The sequence below is a fragment of the Trichomonas vaginalis genome, chromosome VI (genome assembly GCF_026262505.1).
Source record: "Trichomonas vaginalis G3 chromosome VI, whole genome shotgun sequence".
Taxonomy (NCBI): Eukaryota; Parabasalia; order Trichomonadida; family Trichomonadidae; genus Trichomonas; species Trichomonas vaginalis.
In genome coordinates this window covers 4704235-4726703 of record NC_067208.1, presented here as the reverse complement: position 1 = coordinate 4726703, position 22469 = coordinate 4704235, and the positions used below count along the sequence as shown (strand labels likewise).

General features: G+C 34.4%; 10 protein-coding genes and 1 pseudogene across 11 annotated transcripts, besides 2 other annotated features; 4 read left to right on the top strand and 7 right to left on the bottom strand.

The window, feature by feature from the left end:
- Positions 1-9408: part of a mobile genetic element that runs on past the window's edge.
- Positions 279-1364, bottom strand: TVAGG3_0806050 (annotated as a pseudogene). The gene has a single exon. A coding segment is annotated over exon 1 (1086 nt).
- Positions 2735-3924, bottom strand: TVAGG3_0806040 (uncharacterized protein; the record flags this gene model as incomplete). The annotated part of the gene is made up of 1 exon (XM_051247514.1): positions 2735-3924. A coding segment is annotated over one exon (1190 nt), but the record flags the coding sequence as incomplete, so codon positions are not given.
- On the top strand, positions 4494-4919 carry TVAGG3_0806030 (uncharacterized protein; the record flags this gene model as incomplete). Its single annotated transcript, XM_051247513.1, has 1 exon — positions 4494-4919. One exon carries the CDS (start codon positions 4494-4496, stop codon positions 4917-4919), a length of 426 nt encoding a protein of 141 aa, XP_051082988.1.
- Positions 5183-5824, bottom strand: TVAGG3_0806020 (uncharacterized protein; the record flags this gene model as incomplete). The annotated part of the gene is made up of 1 exon (XM_051247512.1): positions 5183-5824. The coding sequence occupies one exon, from the start codon at positions 5822-5824 to the stop codon at positions 5183-5185; it is 642 nt and encodes a 213-aa protein (XP_051082987.1).
- Positions 5850-6251, top strand: TVAGG3_0806010 (uncharacterized protein; the record flags this gene model as incomplete). The annotated part of the gene is made up of 1 exon (XM_001310051.2): positions 5850-6251. The coding sequence occupies one exon, from the start codon at positions 5850-5852 to the stop codon at positions 6249-6251; it is 402 nt and encodes a 133-aa protein (XP_001310052.2).
- On the top strand, positions 7585-8034 carry TVAGG3_0806000 (uncharacterized protein; the record flags this gene model as incomplete). Its single annotated transcript, XM_051247511.1, has 1 exon — positions 7585-8034. A coding segment is annotated over one exon (450 nt), but the record flags the coding sequence as incomplete, so codon positions are not given.
- Positions 9409-9424: 16 nt separating the features above from the next.
- Positions 9425-10303: a mobile genetic element.
- An 18-nt stretch (positions 10304-10321) lies between these two features.
- On the bottom strand, positions 10322-14785 carry TVAGG3_0805970 (uncharacterized protein; the record flags this gene model as incomplete). The annotated part of the gene is made up of 1 exon (XM_001299600.1): positions 10322-14785. The coding sequence occupies one exon, from the start codon at positions 14783-14785 to the stop codon at positions 10322-10324; it is 4464 nt and encodes a 1487-aa protein (XP_001299601.1).
- An 806-nt stretch (positions 14786-15591) lies between these two features.
- TVAGG3_0805960 (EF-Hand calcium-binding domain-containing protein 6-related family) lies at positions 15592-18426 on the bottom strand (the record flags this gene model as incomplete). The annotated part of the gene is made up of 1 exon (XM_001299601.1): positions 15668-18424. The coding sequence occupies one exon, from the start codon at positions 18422-18424 to the stop codon at positions 15668-15670; it is 2757 nt and encodes a 918-aa protein (XP_001299602.1).
- A 79-nt stretch (positions 18427-18505) lies between these two features.
- TVAGG3_0805950 (uncharacterized protein) lies at positions 18506-19549 on the top strand (the record flags this gene model as incomplete). The annotated part of the gene is made up of 1 exon (XM_001299602.1): positions 18506-19549. One exon carries the CDS (start codon positions 18506-18508, stop codon positions 19547-19549), a length of 1044 nt encoding a protein of 347 aa, XP_001299603.1.
- Positions 19550-19730: 181 nt separating this feature from the next.
- On the bottom strand, positions 19731-20397 carry TVAGG3_0805940 (GTPase protein; the record flags this gene model as incomplete). The annotated part of the gene is made up of 1 exon (XM_001299603.2): positions 19798-20397. One exon carries the CDS (start codon positions 20395-20397, stop codon positions 19798-19800), a length of 600 nt encoding a protein of 199 aa, XP_001299604.1.
- An 848-nt stretch (positions 20398-21245) lies between these two features.
- On the bottom strand, positions 21246-21514 carry TVAGG3_0805930 (uncharacterized protein; the record flags this gene model as incomplete). The annotated part of the gene is made up of 1 exon (XM_001299604.1): positions 21262-21510. One exon carries the CDS (start codon positions 21508-21510, stop codon positions 21262-21264), a length of 249 nt encoding a protein of 82 aa, XP_001299605.1.
- Positions 21515-22469: the final 955 nt, after the last annotated feature.

Here is a 22469-nt window from a genome sequence, read left to right as displayed (position 1 = left end):
ACCGTTATAAGTGCCTTTTGTGAATGTTTCGCCATTAGATTTGTTAGTGAATGTTTTTGCTTCGACTGACATTTCTGTTCTTACCTACAAGATAAAAAGTTAGAAAAATAACGTTATTTTTTCTGTCTTAAGGAAATTCATGAGGGTAGAAATGAGGGTAGAAATGAGGTTAGATCTAACCATCTACCCTAAACATTATTTTTGGTGTAAATAAATGGTACCATTAATGATATCATGACTGTTCTCGTTCATGTCTGATTTACATCCAACGAAAAAGTTTAGAAGAATTTTCTTATTCTTTCTGGCATGTTTTTATCTTTCCAGTACTCCCGCTCTAATGGTCCCAGATGTGTTGGCTTCGACTCTCTCAAGTTCTTAGATAGTATAACATCTTCAACGCCTCCTTCATATCTTACTTTATAAGTGTCATCGTTTGTGTTATAGCCAAGTATTTCAATAACCACTCCTCGCTTTGCTTCGTCAATGGTTTCAGCAAGTTTGCCATTACTACTTTCAACTAATTTATGACGAGGTTAAAATGCTATGGAGTCGTCAGCAGCTTTTATAAGATATCCATTACCTTGCGTTGAATCTACTATATAATAATTTCGACTTAACCTTAAACGTTTCTTTGTCAACGGTTTGTCGTCAAGAACTACACGAACTTTTGTACCAGGAATGAGGGTAAATTGTGTTGAATTTCTGATATTTTGTGTTTGGCTTCGTTTCTTTTGTATATACTTTTCTTCTTGTTGTTGTGTCATTGAATTTGGTGTATGTCCTGTTGTAGAATGTGTTGAGGAATTATATACTTCGAGAAAATGATTCATTGTTTCTTCGGTAAAGTCTCGCTCTTGGTTTAAATCTCTGGGCGTTCTTATGAAGCGGTTTATGATACCGAGTATGTTATGGTTATGGTCTTCAGTAGTGTAGTGAGTTATGTTATGCTTAATGAGAAAATCTGTGATTTCATTGCTGAGGTATGCACTGTCTTGGTCTGATGTTAAAGTACTTGGGCTATGTTCTGCCACGAACGTCTGTAAAACTCTTAACACTTCACGAGTTCCTTTATTTTTCATTGGATATGCATATGCTTTACGAGTGTTAACATTAATGAAGATGAGGAATGGTTTATGTCCTCCTTTTCTGCTTTGAATGAGAGTGTCAAATTGGTATGCGTCAGGAGTGTTGGAGTAAATTGGTAAAAAGTAGTCGTAAGGGTTTATTTTTGTTTGATGTACAACATTTTTGTCAAAGAACTTTTTAACTTCAGCTCTGTTAGTAATTCCCCAACTCTTTGCAGCTTCATTGAACTTCTTAAATGACCTCCATGGATGTTGTTCGAATACTTCTTTCAAGCTCATTTATGTAAAGTTAAAGATTTTATTGAACGCGGTACCATGCGAATACAGTCACAAATGGTGGCATATAATCTGCACCCGAGCCTGTTGGATTTGTTGTGAAAGTGTGTGAATGATTTCCTCCTGGTTCAGTTGGTCGAAAAGTCTTTTTTGCTGAATTGTTATAAGATGGAGATAAAACGTCATTGCCAGCTTCATATTCTGAGTTGTATAATGGGTGGTCTCTTAATGAGTGGCTATGGTCGCCAGAAAAGTTTGTAGTTCCTGTATGAGTGTGCGGTGGAAGGTTTGCTTCTTTAATTTTCTTCGAACCTCCTGTTTGCTTTGAATATCTAGCACAGTATAAGAATTTGTCTACAATCTGCTTCCATTCACCAAAACCTAAAACTGTTTCTGGATTTGTTGAGTTCATTGACGTATAAATAGAGCCTATAGGATATAATGTTTGAAGTATTTCAGTCTTTAATGTTTGAAGCTTTGTTTTGTCAGCTTTCTTATCTAACATTGTTGGTAGTTCATATGCTTCAAAGTTTCTGACATGACCTTCAATGTTCATACATTTGTTATTTAAGGAGTTTAGTGTATCTTTTACGCTTGTACTTGGATTCTCTAAAGGTGCACTTGAACCAAGGTCAAAGTTCAATATTATGTCATCAGCTCTAACAGTAGTGAAGGATTCATGTGTATGGTTCTTGTCAGCTTTACTATTTAATGTAGCTTGAAGTTCATTTATATCGGAGATGTTGTGTTTATGAGATTTCAAAACTTTGTTCATTGCTTCGAGTTCAACTTTGTCAGCTTTACTTTTAATAGCATCTTCAAACGTTATTTTTGACTTAACTCTCAATGTAAATCTTGGTTCAACTAATACACCTTTAACAGAGAAAGTAGAGGCATAAATTTCACCGGTATAACCAAATGCTTCTGGTGCTTTAGCTACATCATACTGTACAGTACAGCTTATGTCATAACCTTTAGCACGAATGTATTTATATCTTCTTTCATTAACATCTTTCGTCTTCACTTCATCACTTCGTGTTAAATATCCATGGTAGTCCGTTATAATCTGTTCGTCTGAAGTTATATAATGAACGTGGTTCTTGACTTTATCACTCAGAGCTAAAAGCTCATTTTTGTCTGCTTTTTCGGCTAATTTCTCATTAACATCATTCACTTCTAATTCAACTCTTCCGCCAGAACTCTTATTATCATTAATCTTTTTCATTAATTCGGTAATTACGTCATAAAGACTATATTCTGTTTTCGGTTTTGTAAATAATGAGTCAAAATTTCTTTTCATCATTACATCGCTGACATTAATGATATCACCAATTCCTTTTTCATTTATTCTCTTCATTAATTCTGCAATAATGACGAATATATAATCTGTTAATTTATTCTCTTCATCGAGGGTTATAGAATGTTTTGAAATTGAATCATTAACTCCTCTAAATAAATCAATAACTTCAGGATACACGTTTTTAATGTCTCGAATAACCCGACCAGTATCCTGTTGTTCATGTTCTTCGTTCCCGTCGTTACGTGGTTTTATATCTCTAACCATCATCAACGCAGCCATAACCGGAGGGTTTGTTGCTATCTGTTCGAAAATCCGTCCGTTATGTACGGTATATCTAAATAATTTCTTTGTGTTTGTCAAAACGTTTGAAACAAGTCTTTTAAAACCATCTACAAAATTTCCTGTTTCACCTAATGTTCTTGCAGCATTTACAAGCTCACTCATCCCCGCTTTTGACCCCAAAAACGTCCATATTGCATTTATTTCACTCTGTATCGTTGTCCATTCAGCGAAACTAACACCCGCATTCGCTAAGCTGAAAATGAAATTCAGTGGATCGAACTTAATTCCACCTTCTTTTTCAATTTCAACGAACTCACTAACATGAGATTTTAAGTATTCTTTCGTTAAAATTGTTTTCCCCGATGTTATGTCATTAACGAAACTATCACCGTCAAAAGTTAACGAATTCAATTTCGTCGTTGATGCTTTTATTTCATACACCGCTTTATCGATAGTTTTTGGCTCACCTTCTTTAGAAGCATATGAAACATTAATGAATGAATTATATGTATTCATGAATGAATTAAAATCAATGATTTTCATTAATGACGCCTTTAATGATTCATTTACTGTCGAATCCCTTAAAGTAATTAATGAACTGTCATTTATGAAAGGTACACTGCAAACCGTCGAGTTTGGATCAAATGCTGTAGTTGGTGCAGGAATATTAATGATATAAGTCATTAAATCATTAAGTGACGTAAATAATGTTGTCGTTTTTGATTTAATTTCTTTAGCATCTGTTATATACGGTAATTTTATTTCTGTAGTTTCTGAATTAAAGATATTCGCTAAAATGTTTTGTAAACTGTTTTGAACAGCTGTGTAAACCGTTGAATCCGGAACTCTTACGATTTCACCGTCCTTTATAAACGGCATTGCACATGGTGTAGTGCTTGGGTCAAATCTTTTTGGGTTATGATTCAACATATATTCTAACGCTTCATGAACAGACTTATATACGGTTGTGTCGTTCTTCATGACAACTTCACCATTTACAATGAATGGCATAGTACATGGAGTTAAAATAGGGTCAAACTTTTCATAGTCCTTCCATGTTATGTATTTCTCAGTATTTCCATCAGTGATAACAATATATTTGTCAGTAAGTGTGAGAGAGTATTGACCAAAATATAAACGTTTAGCTCTGTCAGCTTCATACGCATATGCAGCTATACTCATATTTTAATGAGAATAAAATGTTGTTCTATTTGCAAAGTACAGACCCAAACGAATACGGGACAGTAAAGCTACAAACAAACTTAGGTCTACAGAATGAGGCGCTTGCATTCAGAATGGTTGACTTCAATACTATCGCTTCATTCGTTATAACAGATGAAACAGATTTCATGGAGATTGAAATAGATGGAAAGAAGCACGAAATAAGATTTCACAATAATGTAGAATATAAGATGGAAACATTAGCTGGAGTGTTAAATGCTCTCATAAATACTACAATAAACAAGGATAACGAAGAAAACTTAATGAATGTTAAACTTATTGCAGGAGTTTTGAAGTTCAGTTATGTGAAGGAGTTTAAGATAACACGAATGAGTCATAGAGTTCAATTGCTTCTGGGAGCATACCATATGACATTTCCTTTGAAAAGTGTTGACAAAACGATTGAGATGAAATCTGTTCCATACGTATGTTATGGTAATTGTTTGTACGTTGAGTCAAAAATAGCTAATGTCACAGGTATTTCAGGAGTTAATAGTAAAGGTTCAGTAGAATATAAGTCTTTCTGTTATGAAGTAAATTCAATGTTCATTCCAAACGTTCCTGTCATAGCAACTCATTTAGGTAAATGGGTTCGCATTAGTCCTCATAATTTGAAAGACATGCAATTCAGACTTGTTGACTTTCAAGGAGAGCCTGTAGAACTGAAGGCACCAGTGCGAATGACTGTTGAAGTTGACTTTTTAGAAAATATTAAATGCAACAGCTTACAAGAGAACTCAGAGCTAAAAATATAAAGTATGAATGTTATGTATTAGGTTATGAACTTTGGTTGTTGCTGTTTGATGAAACAAATGAATTAGTTATGTCAGTCAAGAGAACAGAAAAATATTGTGTTAGTGAAAACTGCACCAAGTCAATAAGATTAGGTTTGCATTATGAAGATGAGTTCGATACTGTTGAAGAAGTTTTGGATAGATATTACAAATTGCTAACTTGAAATTTTTTTGACTGACGGCGCAAAGCGCCAAGATGGGCTCAAAGAGCCCTCCTGACTGCTTTAATTTACTAAAACATATTTCAAACAAAGCTTATAGTAAGTAGATAGTTTTGTATACTCGTTCGAATATTTATACTTAAACTCAACTCCTGGAGTACCTGGTGTTTCAATGATGCGGATGTTACCTATTTTCATGAATAGTGGAGTTTGACCACAGCATTCGATTTCAGGGTCGAGATAATCAATGACACATTGTTTCCCTGTTATTCGTGAGATAACATTTTCAAGGTCCTCCTTTGTTAGAATTATTTGGTTCTTACTTATAAGATTTATCAAAAGCTTCTTATCGTCTTTGAGTAAAATTGTTTGGTATAACTGAAGAAGGTAATGGTCTACGTTATCTGAAGGATTTGTTTGAACATTTGTGTAAGGGTTGTCGTTGGCTTCTCTTGAAAGAACTTGGTCCAGTGGTGGATATTCTAACTTAACATCTGATGTAGCGTTAGCGTTTGAAGCTGTGTTTAAATTCACGGCGCCATGCGCCAAGACCGAAGGTCCCGACTTAAGATCTGGTTCTTTTTCTTTCAAACACTCCGAACTATAGTTCTTTATGACAATATTGTTTGTCGTTCGTGAGTCAACATTTGATGTTGGTTCAATTGGAACATTAACGGCACCAGCTAAGATGGATTTGCTTCTCATTTCATATAGAATAAAAACCTTTTATATGTATGAAATGAACAATATACTCGACAAGGGTTTGAATTTAAAGCTAACGAATGAAAATATTGTTGAATTCACTGAGACAGGTGCTGTGTATAAAGATGTAGAACTACTGAACAAAAGAGCAAAGGGAAGAAGCAGGAACATGAACAAAGGGTGGAAGCCTATAAAAATTTATGTCAATGATGGCTCAGGAGGTTCAAACATAAAGTATGCAGAAAGTTATAGAGTTTATGCTCTCAAAGGTGAAAAGCCTTCATTTAAGAACAGCTATTCTAACGCATATCCTCAAAAGCTAACGGATGGGGAAGTGGATGATATGAATGACAGCAAAAATATTAACAGAAATGGCGACAGAGATGCATGGAATTTGTTTACCATCAGTCAATTGAAGGTTAAACTTTAAAACAATGTTGGTCGTTCCCATGGAATATTTTTGACTTTAATGGTATTAGTCATGATATGAATCTCAAGGTATGAACGAGGAGAGATGAGAGACTTATATGCTTCCCAAATTTCTTCAAAAGGTAATGTTATACCTGACTGTTTCCAAATGAGTTCAATATCATAACGTGAGAAACCTTGAAAGATAACGAAGTCAGTTATGAGACGTTTTATGTTTAAAGCTAAAAACCTCCATGTTTGCATAAGTATTGCTACAGTTAAGTGGTAATGTCTGACTTTAGTTATGATGTTAGCTAATGGTGAGTCAGGCTTTGAAACTAAACCTTTTCCGGCGAAGTCGTCACAAACGAGCAGAGTGTTTGAAGGATACTTTTTGAAGGGGTATTTTGAAAGTTTTGACAGAATGTAGTTTGTAAGTCGTTTCATATCGTAAACTCCTGAGTATTGACGTAAGTGGTGTTTGTCAATAATTCTTTCCATCTCCTCAGAAGTCTTTTGCATTCCTGACTGTATGAACTCTACGATAGCATAATATTTCCTCTTACGTCGAATGTAACGTTGAAGAAATTCAATGAGTTCACTGTCTGGAACTTTAACGACAGAGGCTTGAACTTTTGACATAAATGTTTTCGCTGTTGAGTCCATAGAGTCTGAAGTTGCTGATATAATGATTTGGTCATAATATGAGTCATTTCCTAAACGTTCTGTTATGAGTATATGACGAATGAGGTTAAATGTCTTACCTGAACCCATCTTTCCACAATAGAAATACACACCATTTGAACAGAACTCATAATCTTTGCTGAAAGGAAGAATGAGAGAAGAGTTAAGTTTGTCTGTAGTTTCATTCATGTCTTCATCTACGTCATGTATTAAATGCTTCATTTTATCTCCATTAAAAATGCAAGTCAGAAATATTCAGAACATAGCACCGAGTCTAACTGACAAGAGTATAAAGATATACTATGAACATGTTATGATGAAACCAACCAAAATTCAAGAAAGTCAGTATACTTATGAATATCCAAGACACTGGGTAGAGTATGTAGGAGGTGAGAAAGCTATTGAAATCAGACAGGTTCGAAGTATTCCAGCAGGAAGAACAATATTATTGAAGAACTTTAATGTTTTTGAGATATAATGATGAAACAAAGAAGCAAGATAGTTTTCCTGTTGCTGTGTATGTGAACCTAGACACAGGAGATGACATGAAAGTTTTTAACACAAAGCTTCAAACGGTAGTGAGAGAACAACTGACTGCGGAAGGGCATCCATTACCTTCAGAAGTTACCATAGCATATAATTTTGAAACAAACTCAATAGATTTTAAAGTCATCTCTGCAAAGAAGTCAGGATTTACATTTAATGAAGCAGATGTATATTCGAATGAAAACTTCAAAGCTATTGCATGGTTAGATAATGACGATTGCTTTAAGAAAATATTTAAATTCAGTGACTCAAAGATGTCAATAGATGACCTTCGTGGAATGTTACCATCGACATTTACAGTAGAAGGTTCAGCAGGATTGCTTACAAGATTGTCAATTGGCGGTATTTGGTCTCGTGAGAACATTGTTATAAAATCCAGTATAAGTGAATTTGCTGAAGAATCTATATTATGTCTTTCAAACTACATGTATTCGCCGCCGAAGCATTATAGTATAACAAACTTTGTCAGTAAGTTTAACATAAGACTTGTCGAACCTTCTTCAATGAAAGATGTTGTGCTACCTAAAGATGGAAAGGATGGACTCATTATTGAGATGATTTTAATAGCATATTAAATGAGCTTGTTCTTGAAGGTCATTCATGATGAAATAACTGTTGTAGAAGATGTTAGCAATTGTTCAGACATTTTGAAGCGTATAGATGATATAAGAAAGAAGTTTATGAATGAGAACGCTTATGTTTCATTGACTTTCTCCAGTAACGAGAACTTTTATGAGATAATATTGAAGAGAGATGATTTTAATATGGTGTAAATAGTAGCTTGGGCAGCTTTAGGCGCAATGGGAACAAAAGCATTAGCATTTGGAGCAAAAGCACTTGGAGCTTATGACGCAGTAAATAAAATGAGTGGAGGAAGGGTTTCGAAGACATTAGATGCAAATAAAGGGAAGATTGGAGGCTGGGTTGCAAAGAAGTTAAGATTAAATAAAATAGGGCTCATAAATAAAGCATCCAATTTAGTTGCGACTGAGTCAGAAAATGCTTTAGGAAAGGACGATGAGTTTGCAAAACACGCAAAAGACTTTAATGACCAGATGAAAGGTGAAACAATGCATTTAAATAGATTTGATGGAACTAAAGAAAATGTTTCTTCTCCACCAGTAGTTCTTCCGTATGGTCCCTATGGAATGTATGGAAACCCTTACGAAAGACCATTTGACCCATTGACTGGTGGAAGTAACTGGTATCATTACGGCCGAAGAAGAAAGACAGTCAAGTTGGAGACAGATGTGAAGAAAGCAACTAAAAAGAAACCAAGGAAGAGAGTTATAAAGCAATGAATTCAACAGGGTAGAAATGAGGTTAGAAATCGGGTTAGATCTAACCTTCTACCCTAAATTTATTTTTGTGCTATGTTTTCATACGTGTGAGGGTGGTGATATCATTAATTTTTAAGTTTATTTTTACTGAAAATTTTTATTTTTATATAAATGACAGAACAAAAGCAACTCATTCGAATTCCACAGTATAACAAACATACATTTAAACATTTATTCTTCCTTCCTGAGCATAACATGTTCTTTCAAATACATCCGAGACCAGTTGACTTTTCATTGACTGTGTATAAAGATAGAAATAGTTATATCATTAAACCATACGATGACGAAGGTAAGTTATGTAAATTGTACGTTAAGAAGTTAGAGAAAGTTTATGGCTTCAAGTATGACTACAATAGGGTTAACACTAATGATGAAGATATTGAGGAAAATTTATGAGAACATTAGTGAAGTCGTTAGTGAGAACGATAGTGAGAACGTTTATTTTTACATTAGTGAGTTCGTTAGTGAGGTGAAGTGGTTGGCGGCTTTGTAAATATTTAAGGTTAAGTTAGTTTTTGCATTCATGTTGTAAAATATACGTTAACGGTTTTGTAAAGTGTCAAATTCACATATAATGAGTAAGGAGGCGCGCAGTGCCACAGTACCCAACTAACCCATACTAACTATATGGACAACCTGCATGGCATTCGTTATCAATGACAGCTGTCATAGCATCTATATAAGATAGCCTTTCTTTAAGTTCGCATGGTGCATCGATATGCATCAAAAAAATGAAATGAAATTTCAATATCAAAAAAAGCACAAAATTTGAAAAAATTCACAAATCTCGGTTTCTGAAAGAAAATGGCCTCTTAAACTTTGTGCATATATTCATCTATAAGACACATTGTATCCATATATTATTTAGCCAACACAACTTATCTGGTATCGAGAAAATTCAAAAAAAGCACAAAATTTGAAAATTGCTCGGTTCTACATTCAAAATAGATTTCATTAATTTTTACGTACATATTAAGGTACTTATCTTCTACATATATAATCTTCATTAGATATATACATGATAAATAAAATTCATAAAACATTAAAAATCAAAAAATTAGATGAACCTTGGCAATTAAACTTTATTAAATAATAGTTGTTTATAAATTATATTATATTATCATTTAATATTATTTTGATAATGAAGATTTTATTTTGCAATAATATAAACAAAATTTTTTACCTTATGAACTTTTGATGGAAATATGCAAATTTAAAATAATAAAGAAAGCCGCGAGCGAAGCGATCGGCTTAGTTTGAAGATTTTGATTCAAATCTTTGCTGATCTGTAATTCGCGGAAGCCGCGAGCGAATCGAGCGGCTTAGGTCTAAGATTTTGATTCAAATCTTTGCTTATATTCCTTAAATTCTTTATGAAACTCGCAACAGTTCCATAAAAAATTTTAAATTCTAAACTGTCGAAATTACCGATCGGTAATCACATCCTTCACGGGCGTGTCACTTTTTACAGGTGTGTCACTTTTAGCTAAAATTACCCCTACTCAAATGTAAAAAAAATAAATTAGTCATCCATGTGTCGAGAGTTGACAACATATAAGTCTGAGTCACATTCTTCTGAAAATGTGACTGTCTTCTGTTCCGTAAGAAGAGAAGCGGTGTCTTTTGTAACATAGAACTTCCCTGAGTTCTTGATCTTCATACGAGTCTGAATCAAAACACGATATCCACTCCCAAAACACTCCATGACTGGTAACTTAGTCTTCATAGGGATGATCATGATCTGACCAACGAGCATGATGCCTGAGATCTTGAACTTCTGTGTGCTGGAGTTGAATGAGTTGATGACAGCGTTCATGAAGTGGACCATCTGGATGGCAATAACATCAAGTTGTTCGTTTTCTTCGGGAATCAAGAAGAAAATGAAATGTGGAGGTTCTTGGACGATTTTGACGATGTTAGGGAAAACACCTGAAACTTCTTTAACTGACTTCATGAAAAGAGAACAGCCATCAGCAAGCTCGCCGTCGTATTCGTCTTTGATGCTTGCATATCCAATAGAGAAACTAGACATAGCTGTATTCTCGTAGCTACGTGCTTTTAAAATACCATCGACATTAAGAGCGTTGAATAGCTGTGCTGGTAAAGCCATGTGTTTCAGGTTCTCGGCAATCTGGCGCTCGTATCGTGTGATCTCTTCAAGATGGTCGTGATAACTCAAGTCGTCGAATGACATGATGAAGACGTGTTTGTTCTCTTCGCTTTCGATCTTTGTAAGGTGGATTTCGACGTTCTTCATCTTACGACCTTGACGTTCGAATGATGTAGTGATGCTTGTGCATGTCTGTTGAGCTGCACCATCAGCGAAACGAAGGATGTCGTGGAATGGGTGTTTGTCGTCATTCTTGAAGTTGATAACTCGTGAGAAAATAGATTCCATGCTAAGACCAATGCATGCTTCGCGTGGTGCACCAATCAATGAATAGAATGGAGGATTAGCGAATAGAAGTGTCTTGTCTTCTTCGAAAATAGCATGTGGATACTCAAGGATGTTCAAGTAGTTGCCGAATCGAGAATTGTCTGTCTCTGTGAGATTCAAGAAATTCTCATATTGCCAATCTGCTTCACCTTGAAGATACAACATGATCTTCGGGAGATCCGGAACTTTGATTGGAGGGATGAACTTCAATGGGAGTTTGACTGCTTCGATAGTGGAATCAAGTTGTTTGATGATAGGTCGAAGGAAAACAAAACCTGTGAAAATAACAACAATGATGATAATGAAGAAAATAAGCAAAATAATGATTTGTTCTCGTTTGAATTGGTTGACAATGTATTCGTAACCAATCTCATGCAAGTCAACTGATTTAGGATACAAATAGTCGTTGTAAAGATTAACTAATGTATTCATTTCTGAATCTGAAATAGTTGAATTGAATGCTTTGCTGGCTAATATCATGTAATAATCGAACAAGTGATTGAATGGCCAACAACTCATGTTAGCGTCGTCTTCACATGGATGGTCGTGAACAATAGAGTAGTAATCGGATGATGTGAGCATCTTCTTAGAGATGTTTTCGTCAACTGCAAACAAAAGTTTGTTGTTGAAATCTTTTGACAATTGAAGGCGTGCAACACAATAATCTCGTGAGAATGTGGTGAAGTTACTCAACAAACCTTGCAATGCAATAGAACATCCTGTCGTTCGTTGTGATGTCATTTGAAGTGTCCTGAAACATAACATCATCTCGCTAACAAACTGTGTGAAAAGGAAAACTTCAACTGTTGCACTGATCATCAACAACAATGTGATACAACCGAGGATCAACCAAACTTTAAGAGAAAAGTGTTTAGGAATAACGGTTGAACTTGATGTTTGATCATGAACTAGCAGTTTGAGATTGTCAACTGCTTTGTAATCATTCTGTTCTTGGTTCTGTTGTGCATCATCAACATCATCAAATGTGTTCGTTTGTAAGATGTTTGATGAGAAAACTCGGTGTGCATTTTCTTTTTTGGAACCATTGCCATCCATGAATTCCGTAATTAATGATCGTGGAATGGTCAAATATAAGTTAAAGATGTATTTTAACTCATTACGAACATTCTGAAGACCTAAATATATCAATGAAACCATGAACAAGATCATGATGCCCCATGTAACACCATAGAAAATGTTGATGTATTTACGAAGTGAATTAATAATACTTTGAATAGAAACTAATTCGGCATCACTTGCAAGAAACACTGCATAGCCAATGCCAAATGTATTGTTCTTCATCAATGTAACAAGAGTATCGTTAGTTTCAACAAATGGAATACTACGTGCAAAATATGAATATAATCGTAAAAATTTGACAATTCCGACTTTTTCTGATTGTTTGTAATTGATAACTTGAACAGTCAAATTTGTATCCAATTCTGAATTACTCTTCAGAACTTTAAATGGCGTGTTCGTCAACAACATTGTCATGGATGTATCTAATGTCTTAGCATGGTTGAAGAAGATCTCACGTGAATCACTTTCGTTGTTTTTGATCTTTTCAAAAAGATTTGGAGAATGGAAAATCAGTGATAATGTTGTGTCTGAATAATATAAATATGATGACATGCCTGAACTGATATAAATGAAAATAAATGCTAAAACAATAGCAGCGATAATGAAAATGATGGCTAATATAACTGCTAAATACAATCGGATTTTAGCATGATACAAACTCGATAATGGACGTCGATCAACTGCATCTTCAATAGACATGTGTAATAATGTCATGTTGATCTCATTGTCTTGTTGTGTTTGGTTGATGTTTGATGATGCATTGTCTGACAACTTTGGATGGACTTTGATCAATGTTTCTGCCAATCGGTGCTGACGACCAATGCCATTCAAGAACTTGATGTATTCTTTCAGTGTTGGTGTCGAATATGGATATCGGATAACTAATTGTCGCCAGTTCTCTGACAACTCGTAAATATTCTGATGTAACATAAATGTTGAACGTGACATCTGTGAAATATCACCTTTATAACAGCCGGCCCAGAACTTAGATAAGATTTGTTCGCATTTGAAACCTGCCAATGAGTTCTTTGAGATTTCATGTGAGATCTCAGATGATAATTCATTTGATGACTCTTGTATTGATGTAACAAGTTGGAATAAGATTGCTGCTTCAAGGAATTTTGGTGTATTACGTGATAAAAATGAGTCAATCAATTGTTTAAGGAAATTCAAATTATCTGGAATCAAAAAATTCATGTATAACATCTCGAATTGCAAATCTGGATAGTTATGTAATACGTATTTAACAATACTACCATCCGCAAAACAATCAAGACCTAAGATACATGCTGCACGGACTGCAAACAATGCTTGCATGCTATTACCAAGTTTCAAATCTGAAAATTGGTCAAGTAATGGTTCATCTTCGTCGTCTGTTCGTTTACTTGATTTTGTATCTGTGGGATCAAGTTTCTGTGCGTTCTTCAGGTTTTTCATGAACTTCTTGATACGAATATGAGTATAAAGTTTGAAAATGAAAAACAGTGCAAAAACAAGAAAAACAAAAACTACAATAACTGCCCAATAAGGCACAATTCCTGGATGGAAGACAGAAATGATCAAAATGATGATGTAAATATTAAATGTCATGTAACAGGATGTAATGAATTGATATGCAAAGTAATTAATATAATAAATTCGTGCAACATGGTAGGAACCAAGGATACTTGAACCGATGCATCTCACAATGAGAACAACAGCAAGCGCTGTGCCCTTAAGAGCGCTCTCGTATTCAACACAAACAAAAACTAATGTGACCATGAAGTAAAATACAACGCTATCCCATGAATTTGGTGCCCAAACCGAAATTGGATTTGCTACATTTGGTGCTGGTGATGACGCAGTGGCAATAGCGGTTAAGCCAGACATGAAAAAGAGTAATAATAAAACGATCAGAGCGGCGGCAGATAAAAAGAATGCACCGATGGATGGATTAACTATAATTGCGTATAAATTCTTCGTGGTAATAGAAATAAAACAACTTTGAAATATTGGATAAAAGAAAAAGTTGTAAAAGAAGAAAATTTTCAGCTTCATGTTTGCACTTTCTTGTACTTTGAGTGTTAAGATGATAGATATGAATAATGAAAAGTTCATGACTGTAAGAACTGCTGCAATTGCAAATACTACATATTCTGCTGTATCACTTGAGCCTTTAGGAATATATCGGATGATAATAGTGCATATTTTGAAAAATGTATCTAATTTTGGGTACTTTCCATTCCAAACACCTGTATTATATGGGGCGAATGTAGCGGCATATAACTGAATCGCAATGAAGAACACGTGAAGATAGAAAAGCCATGGAGCACTTGTAACTGACCGATTTATTAGATGAAAGAAAGTGAATAAAGCATGTGTTTTTGGACCTATCGTATAACTAGAAGATAATTGATATCCACTTCCGACATCACGCTTGTTCAGCCGGTTTGATGAGAAAGCATCAAACCTTTCAAGCGGATTGATCATTAATCTTCTAAATTTTAATCAAGTTATCAAACAATTTTTCTGGCAATTACAATCCAATAGTAATATGTAGAACATTTCAAATGAGGAGAACAATTTGAACGTAAAGGTATTTTTGAACGTTATTTTACATTTTGAGACAAAATATTTTACAATAGTAATATTAATAACAAAATAGCCATTAAGAATTCAATAATGATTGAAATTCAAACCTTTCAGAAAAAAATATCTGAATGAATATTGTTATAAAATGATTATTCTGACTATTTTAATCACGATAGACGAAAATTAAGGTTAATAATATTTTAATTTGATAGAAATTTTATCGCGGTTCTCTCAATCAAATTTTGATAACGCCTATTTCAAATGGTCGCAATTCTCGATGTTTATATTCCTTATTACATGATAGATGTTGTTTGAAAGATATTATATATTATCTCGGTTGTTTGCACTTATTTCAAAAGATTTGGGGAATATTTTTCACTTTCATTGGGAATTTGTTACTTAGTTACATTATCCTGTCCTTTGTGGGCAGATTATCTATATTCATTATTGTCAAATCCACAATAAATGTTTAACATTTACAACTGTTGATTTTAAATTAAAATAAAGCGGAATATGTCTGTAAGCAATAAATCATGTTATAGTTTGCCTTTAATTTTAGAGATAAAATTGGAATTACTAATCGAACCTTTAAGTCAAAATTCATATGTATACATAGCCTAATTTATGTTTCAAACACTTTCATCAATGGATAACTAATAATTTTTAATTCAAAATTCTAAATTTTTGAAAATTACTGTATTTTTAAACAAATCAATCAGAAAAGGTTAAAAGGTTCTGTTTACATAATAGAATAAAAAATAACTAAATAAAATTCAATGTTCACGGATCGATATCTTTGCAGAATTGGATGTAGTTAACTTCATCTAAGTCTGTGTTCTTATATTTCTTGCAGAGGATATCCAATTCATCTCTATTTGTGGATAATCCCAATCTTGAAATACTTTGTCTGAATTGCTGTTTTGTAATGTAATTCTTGTATGGTTTTCTGTCGTAATCTTCGAATTGGTCTCGGATATTCATTCTTCTTGTTGTTACGACATACTTCATTCTCCTCAAAATAGAATTGACTGTTTGTTCCTCTTGAGGAGTCAAATTCTGAATCGTCTTTGATGGCTCTGGTTTGATTCTGACTGGAACAGGAGCTGTCAAAGGTGTTCTGTTTAATTCTGTTGGACCGAAGACTTCATTGACTTTAGCGCAGAATGATCTGTAATTGAACAAATCATTGCTCTTCGGGTCGGCGTATTCTTCCAAGCACAAATCGATTTCATCAGCTGTGAGAGGTAATTCGGCTTGGCTAACAACAGTGTGGAACTTTTGCTTTGGAACTAAGCCTCTTCTTAATCCATCGAAGCCCTGGAAGAACTCCAAGAGTCTTACACGTCTCTTGAAAACGTGGGCTTGAAGTTTCTCCATGATCTTGTCCATAGTTGGAATTTCAGCTGGGCCGCTTCTGATGGAGACCAAGTATTCGGACTCTCTGTCTGTGTAGTGTGGGAATCCATTAGAAACAATTGTTGTTGAGGCGCTGTCTCCGAACAATTGTCCTGTCATTTCATCAACATCTGCACAGAACTTTCCGTAATCTACGAATTTTGTATACGGATCATTGTAGAAAGAGCATAATTCATCAATTCTATCCTTAGAAAGATAGCAGCCGATCAACTGGAGGATTCTCGTGAAGTGAGAAGCATTGACTTTCTTATGATTAAGTTTGTCGAAGTCTTTAAATTGCTCGATGAGACTTAATCTCCGCTTTCTTACGAATTTCGAGATTTCTTTGACAATTTCTTGGACTTTTGGTGTTAATGTCTTGATATCTCTCATTGTTGTGCTTCTTAACTCGGCTTGTGTCAATGGATTGAACTGTGGAGTCTTCTCAAGATCAAGAGGAACTGTCATCTCCTTGACATCTTTATCGAACTGTCTCCATTTCACGTAATCCTTCTTTGTTTCACTAGCATAGTAATCTTTGAGAACTTGGAATTCTTTGTCAGTGAGTTTGTAGCCGGAAATAGTGATACCTGTTCTGAAATGCTCAGCTGTAATCTCTCCATTATTGTGGGTATCAAATTGACCAAGGAATTCGGCAAAAAGAACGGAATTAATCAAGCACCATTTGTGCATTTCAATGAGTAAGTCATCGATGTTATCTTTCTCATTGATCTTTGGAATAAGACCTTTCTTAGATTCGTGCAAAAGTTTGTCTGCTACATCTTGAGTGACAAACTTGTCTCCGTTTGAGGCCTTTCCATATGTATCAATGATGGACTCCTTAGTAACGCCAACAGGCTTGAATTCTCTTCTCTTTTGAGTATGTGATGGATCGATATCTTCAATGAATCTGTAAATATCGACGCCGCGGTTGTCTTTCTCGTATACTTTAACAAGTTCGTCACGTTCTTCGTTTGTGACCTTGAATCCTAATGTTGTTAAAGCACGATGGAATTGAACTGGAGTTACGTAGCCCTGGCCGATTCTATCGAAGTCCATGAGTGTTGGAAGACAGTTGATTCTGTATCTAACTGTCTGAGATTTTAGTCTGTCAACAATTGCGTCGACCTTTGGATTTGATGGAGTAATAGAAGAAGTGTCAATGCCACGTGACTTGACTGGAAAAAGTTGAGTCTCGACTTCAGCTTCTACATCATTGCAGAACTCAAGATACTTAATGTAGTGTGTATAATTGACAACAATTGAGTACTGAGAGACTAAGTAGTCGAGATCATTGGTTGTGAATGGATATCCAAAGAGAGTGATTGTTCCTGTGAACTTTTGAACAGGAATTCTGCCAGTTCTGAGTGTATCATGTGTTTGGAAGAAATCTTTGATGCAAATTCTCTCCTTTCTAACATGCTCTGCGAACTTTGGAATGATAAGCTCCTGAGGAGTATCAAAGTTCTTGATCTTCAGTGACTTTTCTTGGTGAGGTAATAACGATCGAGTCAACGACCTTTCAACCATGGTTGGTTGCATGCTAGCATAATCGTTAAGATCAGTATTTAGTTTACGATAGTTGAAGTCTTTTAGTTGTGGGTCGCAATAACGATCATATAATACTTGGATTTCGCGGGAGGTAAGATCCCTGAATGGGTTTGCACGCATGAATTGAGATTGTGTAATACGTCCATTGTTATGTTTATCGAAATCCATGAAAGCTGTTCTCAAATGAATTCCTTTTGTTTTAATCTGATGGTGTAACTTCGCCATTAAGTTATCCAACTCAACTGACGTGTTCACATCCAATTTTCCAATTGTACGAGAGACAATTTCTTGTGAATTTCTTGTTGTTTCGAGTGGAGCTTTTTCTAAATTTCTGTTAGTGAAAATATCTTCGATTTCATGGCAAAACTCCTTATAATTCACCTTATCACCTTGTCTATATCTATCGACAAGCATGTTAAACTCTTCAGGAGAGAGTTTAATTCTCATTAATGTAAAGCAACGTTGGAATTCGTTAGGAAAAATTCTTCCACTTCTTAAACGATCGAAGCCAGAAAACCAGTCTTCTGGAAGGACATCGCCTTGGTAAATATCTGTGCGGAGCCTGTCAAGCAGGTCGTCTATGTCAATCATTCACCACTAACGTATGAAAATAATCGTAATTTTTACATGATTCACTTTTATCAATTTATATAAAAAGTGACAATTTAGTGAATGAATTATTTGTGGCAATCAGACTGTAAAGATATTGCAGCAAATCTCCGTACATTCAGGACATGCTGTGTCGAGTTAACTTTATGTATTAAGAATGATAAAACAAGTTTCGATAAAGTTAGCACTTATATTACCCATATTGATCAGGTTTTGCTTAAATGCGAGCATAGCTCGGAAAAGCAGAACAACACACTTGAAAATCTTAGAATGTTTTATGAATTTTATCAGACAACAGTCCAGGAAATTCAAACTTCTTATACTGATCAAAGTGTCGTTGCTAGTATCGGAGAAATCAAGACAGAATTAATCGCCACTATTACAAAAGCTATTGAACCGATCCACAAGAAAATTACATTTGATAATTCATTTGAACGCTTCAAGAACTCATTGAACAATGAAAACGATTCTGATATTAGACAAAGTGTTTTCCGTCTCTTCTGCGTTCTCGTAAAGCGCGACGAAGCATCCAAATTATTTACACCAGAGATCGAGAGATGTTCTAGAATTCTTTCTTCATACTACTCTCTTAAGGGATCTATCGCCACTCTTTCCAGGATAATAGAGCCACTTGGAAATGAAATTAAGCAATTAGAAGCAAAGCAGGCAGCAGAAGCTCCAAAAGCTGAAGAACCCGAGTGCCCAAAAGCGCTTGAGACTCCGACAATTCAAAGTAAACCCCTCCACCCATTGATGTCGGAGTCTGAAAAAAACGCTGAAATGTTTCAGCTCAGGGAGGAAATTGAGAAACTGAAATTAGAATGTCACAGACTCAATCAGCAAAATTCAGATGCTAATGATCTCTTAACTGATTATATGATGAAACTACCGTCTATTGAAGGCGATCTTAAGGCAGCCAACCGGTTGATTGCAGATAAAGATGGTGAAATTGAAGAAATTAACGAGCAAAATGAAAAAGCAAAGAATAATTTAACATTATTACAAAAAGAACTAGACTTTTACAAATCGTTTTCGAAATATTTAGCATATGGTGTTGGTGTTTTGTGTAGTTATATACTTATGTCTTGTCTTTTCCGTAGGCGTTAAATTTTATTTTTATTCCAAATTTATTTTAACTTTTTTTTATAGGATCTAGAAGCTTTCGTTCAGGATTTGTATTCATTGATTATTTATATCTGAATTGGTCTGGAAATTTAAAGATATAGAAAAGAAATCAAAATTTTGCAAGAGTTAAGAGTTGAGTTGATTTGCGAAAATCTGTAGTAATTAAATATAAGTAATTTTTACTTGAGGAAAGATAAATAAAAAAGATATATAAAAACTGGAACAGAAATTTAGCAACAGGATGTTTTTTGGGGCTTTTGATTTTCATTTTCGATTGATACTTTCCTAACAGCAGCAGATGAGTTATTGCCCTTGGCCTTTGTATAAACATTTGTTACGCATTCGTTGAAAAGCTCCTGTACATTTTCTCCAGTAGCAGCAGAAGTTTCAAAGAATAAAAGATTGTGTTTTTCTGCTAACTCTTGTCCCTCAGATGTCTGGACAGCACGTTGAGCTGCTAAATCTAATTTATTACCAACTAAAGCAAGTAAGCAGTCCGGTGGTGCAAGATTTCTTACATCACGAATCCAGTCCTCGACTTTAGCGAATGAACTTTGGTCTGTAATATCGTATACGATTATAGCGCAAGCACTATCTCTATAGTAAGATCTTGTAATCGATCTGAAAATTTCTTGTCCGGCTGTATCCCAGACCTGGACTTTGACATCTTGTCCCTCAATCGAAACCATTTTGATTGAGAAAGTCACACCTACAGTAACATCGTGAATTGGCTGAAAGCGGTCTTCGTCGAATCTGAGCAGCATGCAGCTCTTGCCAACAGCAGAATTGCCAACAATGATAAACTTGAAGATGTATGCAGGGGTGCTCATTTGTATTGAATCCGACGGTTTGACTAGCTAAAGCGCCGATCCCAGTTGCAGAGATTAATCGATTGAAATGTATTATTAATTGAACATGCATTATAATTATCCGTTTTTTTCTGATCAATAGACCAAAAATTTTTATTCAACAAGATCTGACCGGAAACCTTACATGAGTCTAAATACTCGAATGATGATATGAAACTGAATATGGGAATGCACTTCAATACAAAACTCGATGGTCATGTAGTTTTCTCTTACCGAAGTCGAAAATTGAAATTCATGAAATAATTTTTAATTAAATAACATCAAAGTTAAGAACTGCCTGTGGAGTTTGATAGAATTGACTTAAAACACTTGGAGCCTCATGAATGATATGAAGAAATTATCATTGTAAAAAGCATCATATATCTATACCAGAACTTTGCTTTTTATCCTGAATTATCCTTGTCTGATATCCGAGAGAGGCCAAAACAAATAATAAAACATTTTGAAAAAAATACCAATGAAAGAAATGATAATTGTATGAATAAATAGCATTATTTTTGTCTCCATAAGAGCATGCTTCTAACAAAGGGCGATATTAGAAAATGATTCAAATAAAAAAATTGAGTGTATCGTTATGTCACGTTTATATTTATTCACAATCATTTGTCCTGATGAAAAGCTTTTGATAAAAATACTTGTTATTAAAAATAAAGTTTAAATGTAGTGCACAAATTCGCCTTTAATTCATATCAAGAAATATTTTTGTTCAAAATCCTATTATCGAATAAAAAGAAAATAACGATAAAATAATAGCTGGAGAATGTAACAATTATATGCGATAACGATTGATTAGATGAGTATATATAGTACTATATATTAGTTTATTCAAACAGTAAATGGTTGACAACAAAACACGGGTTCGTGTCGTTCGGGTTGTATCGTTTTAATAGGTTTATTAGCATACCTATGAGAGATCTGGCCAATTGGACGAGATGGGCGAGGTATGGAGCGTCCGATAATGGCTGGATCAATAGGGAACATCTCTTTGTTGACTTTTGGGATTGGCGCGTCGAAGAATGAATATGAAGGTCTGTTCGGAACTCTTGAGTCCATGCTTTTTCGGAAACTGAGCATCGAAAAACCGTCGATTTTGGCGGATTGATTTTAGGCAAAAAAAATCAAACATTTAGATATGTGATTTAATTCAATGTTTTTGTCTTTGGTAAACACGGTTAAAGAGGTAGGGCAACGATAGAAAATTTTTGGAAAAAAAGTTTGGAGATCTTAAACGTATCATATTCCCTGCATGGTTTGGTATCTTCCGCCATGCGTTGTGCCAAACATATTGACACTTTCCAATAATTAATTTATGGTATGAGTCACAGAGTTAGATTATAAAAAGAAAGTAAATAATTGCAATTAGAAATCATATATGTCGGAAATCAAATGTTGATGAGCAGAAACCTTTTACTCATCATAAAAGAGATAAATCACTAAAGATTTGTATACATTAAAATTTGATATTTGGTGCTCGAAAACTGTCTGATGGGACTCCTCCAAAATGAACCAATCTATCGCTGAGGACCAAATTAGATGATGTGGATGGTGTATTCTCTAATTCTAACTTAGGAAGAATGGGAACAAAACGAATGACGACAACAACATGTCAAACATAGATTAAATATCTATGAATCAATAAAGTATACGTGCATTGAAGGTGATAACAATCACTTGAGGCTTATAACTCTTTGACTAAATTATGCAATAATTAAATATAATCATTTTTATATTTTTATACTGATAGTAATTAATATACTATCCTGCTTAATAAATGGTATGATCAAATTTGTTTGAAAATTTAATTATGTATATGAAACTATGTCTTCTATATAAAAATCAAAATTTTCGGACGAACCTAGATTGAACCTTTATGAAAATCTATCATTTTTGTTAATTGAGTTAATATGAATCTTTTACATATGTATATATAGCATTGATAGCTTATATAATCATGGTTTATTCCATATTAACATATTTTTTCAGTTAAATTTGTTAATAATATCATGTAACAAATTAATTCAAGATTAGAATGT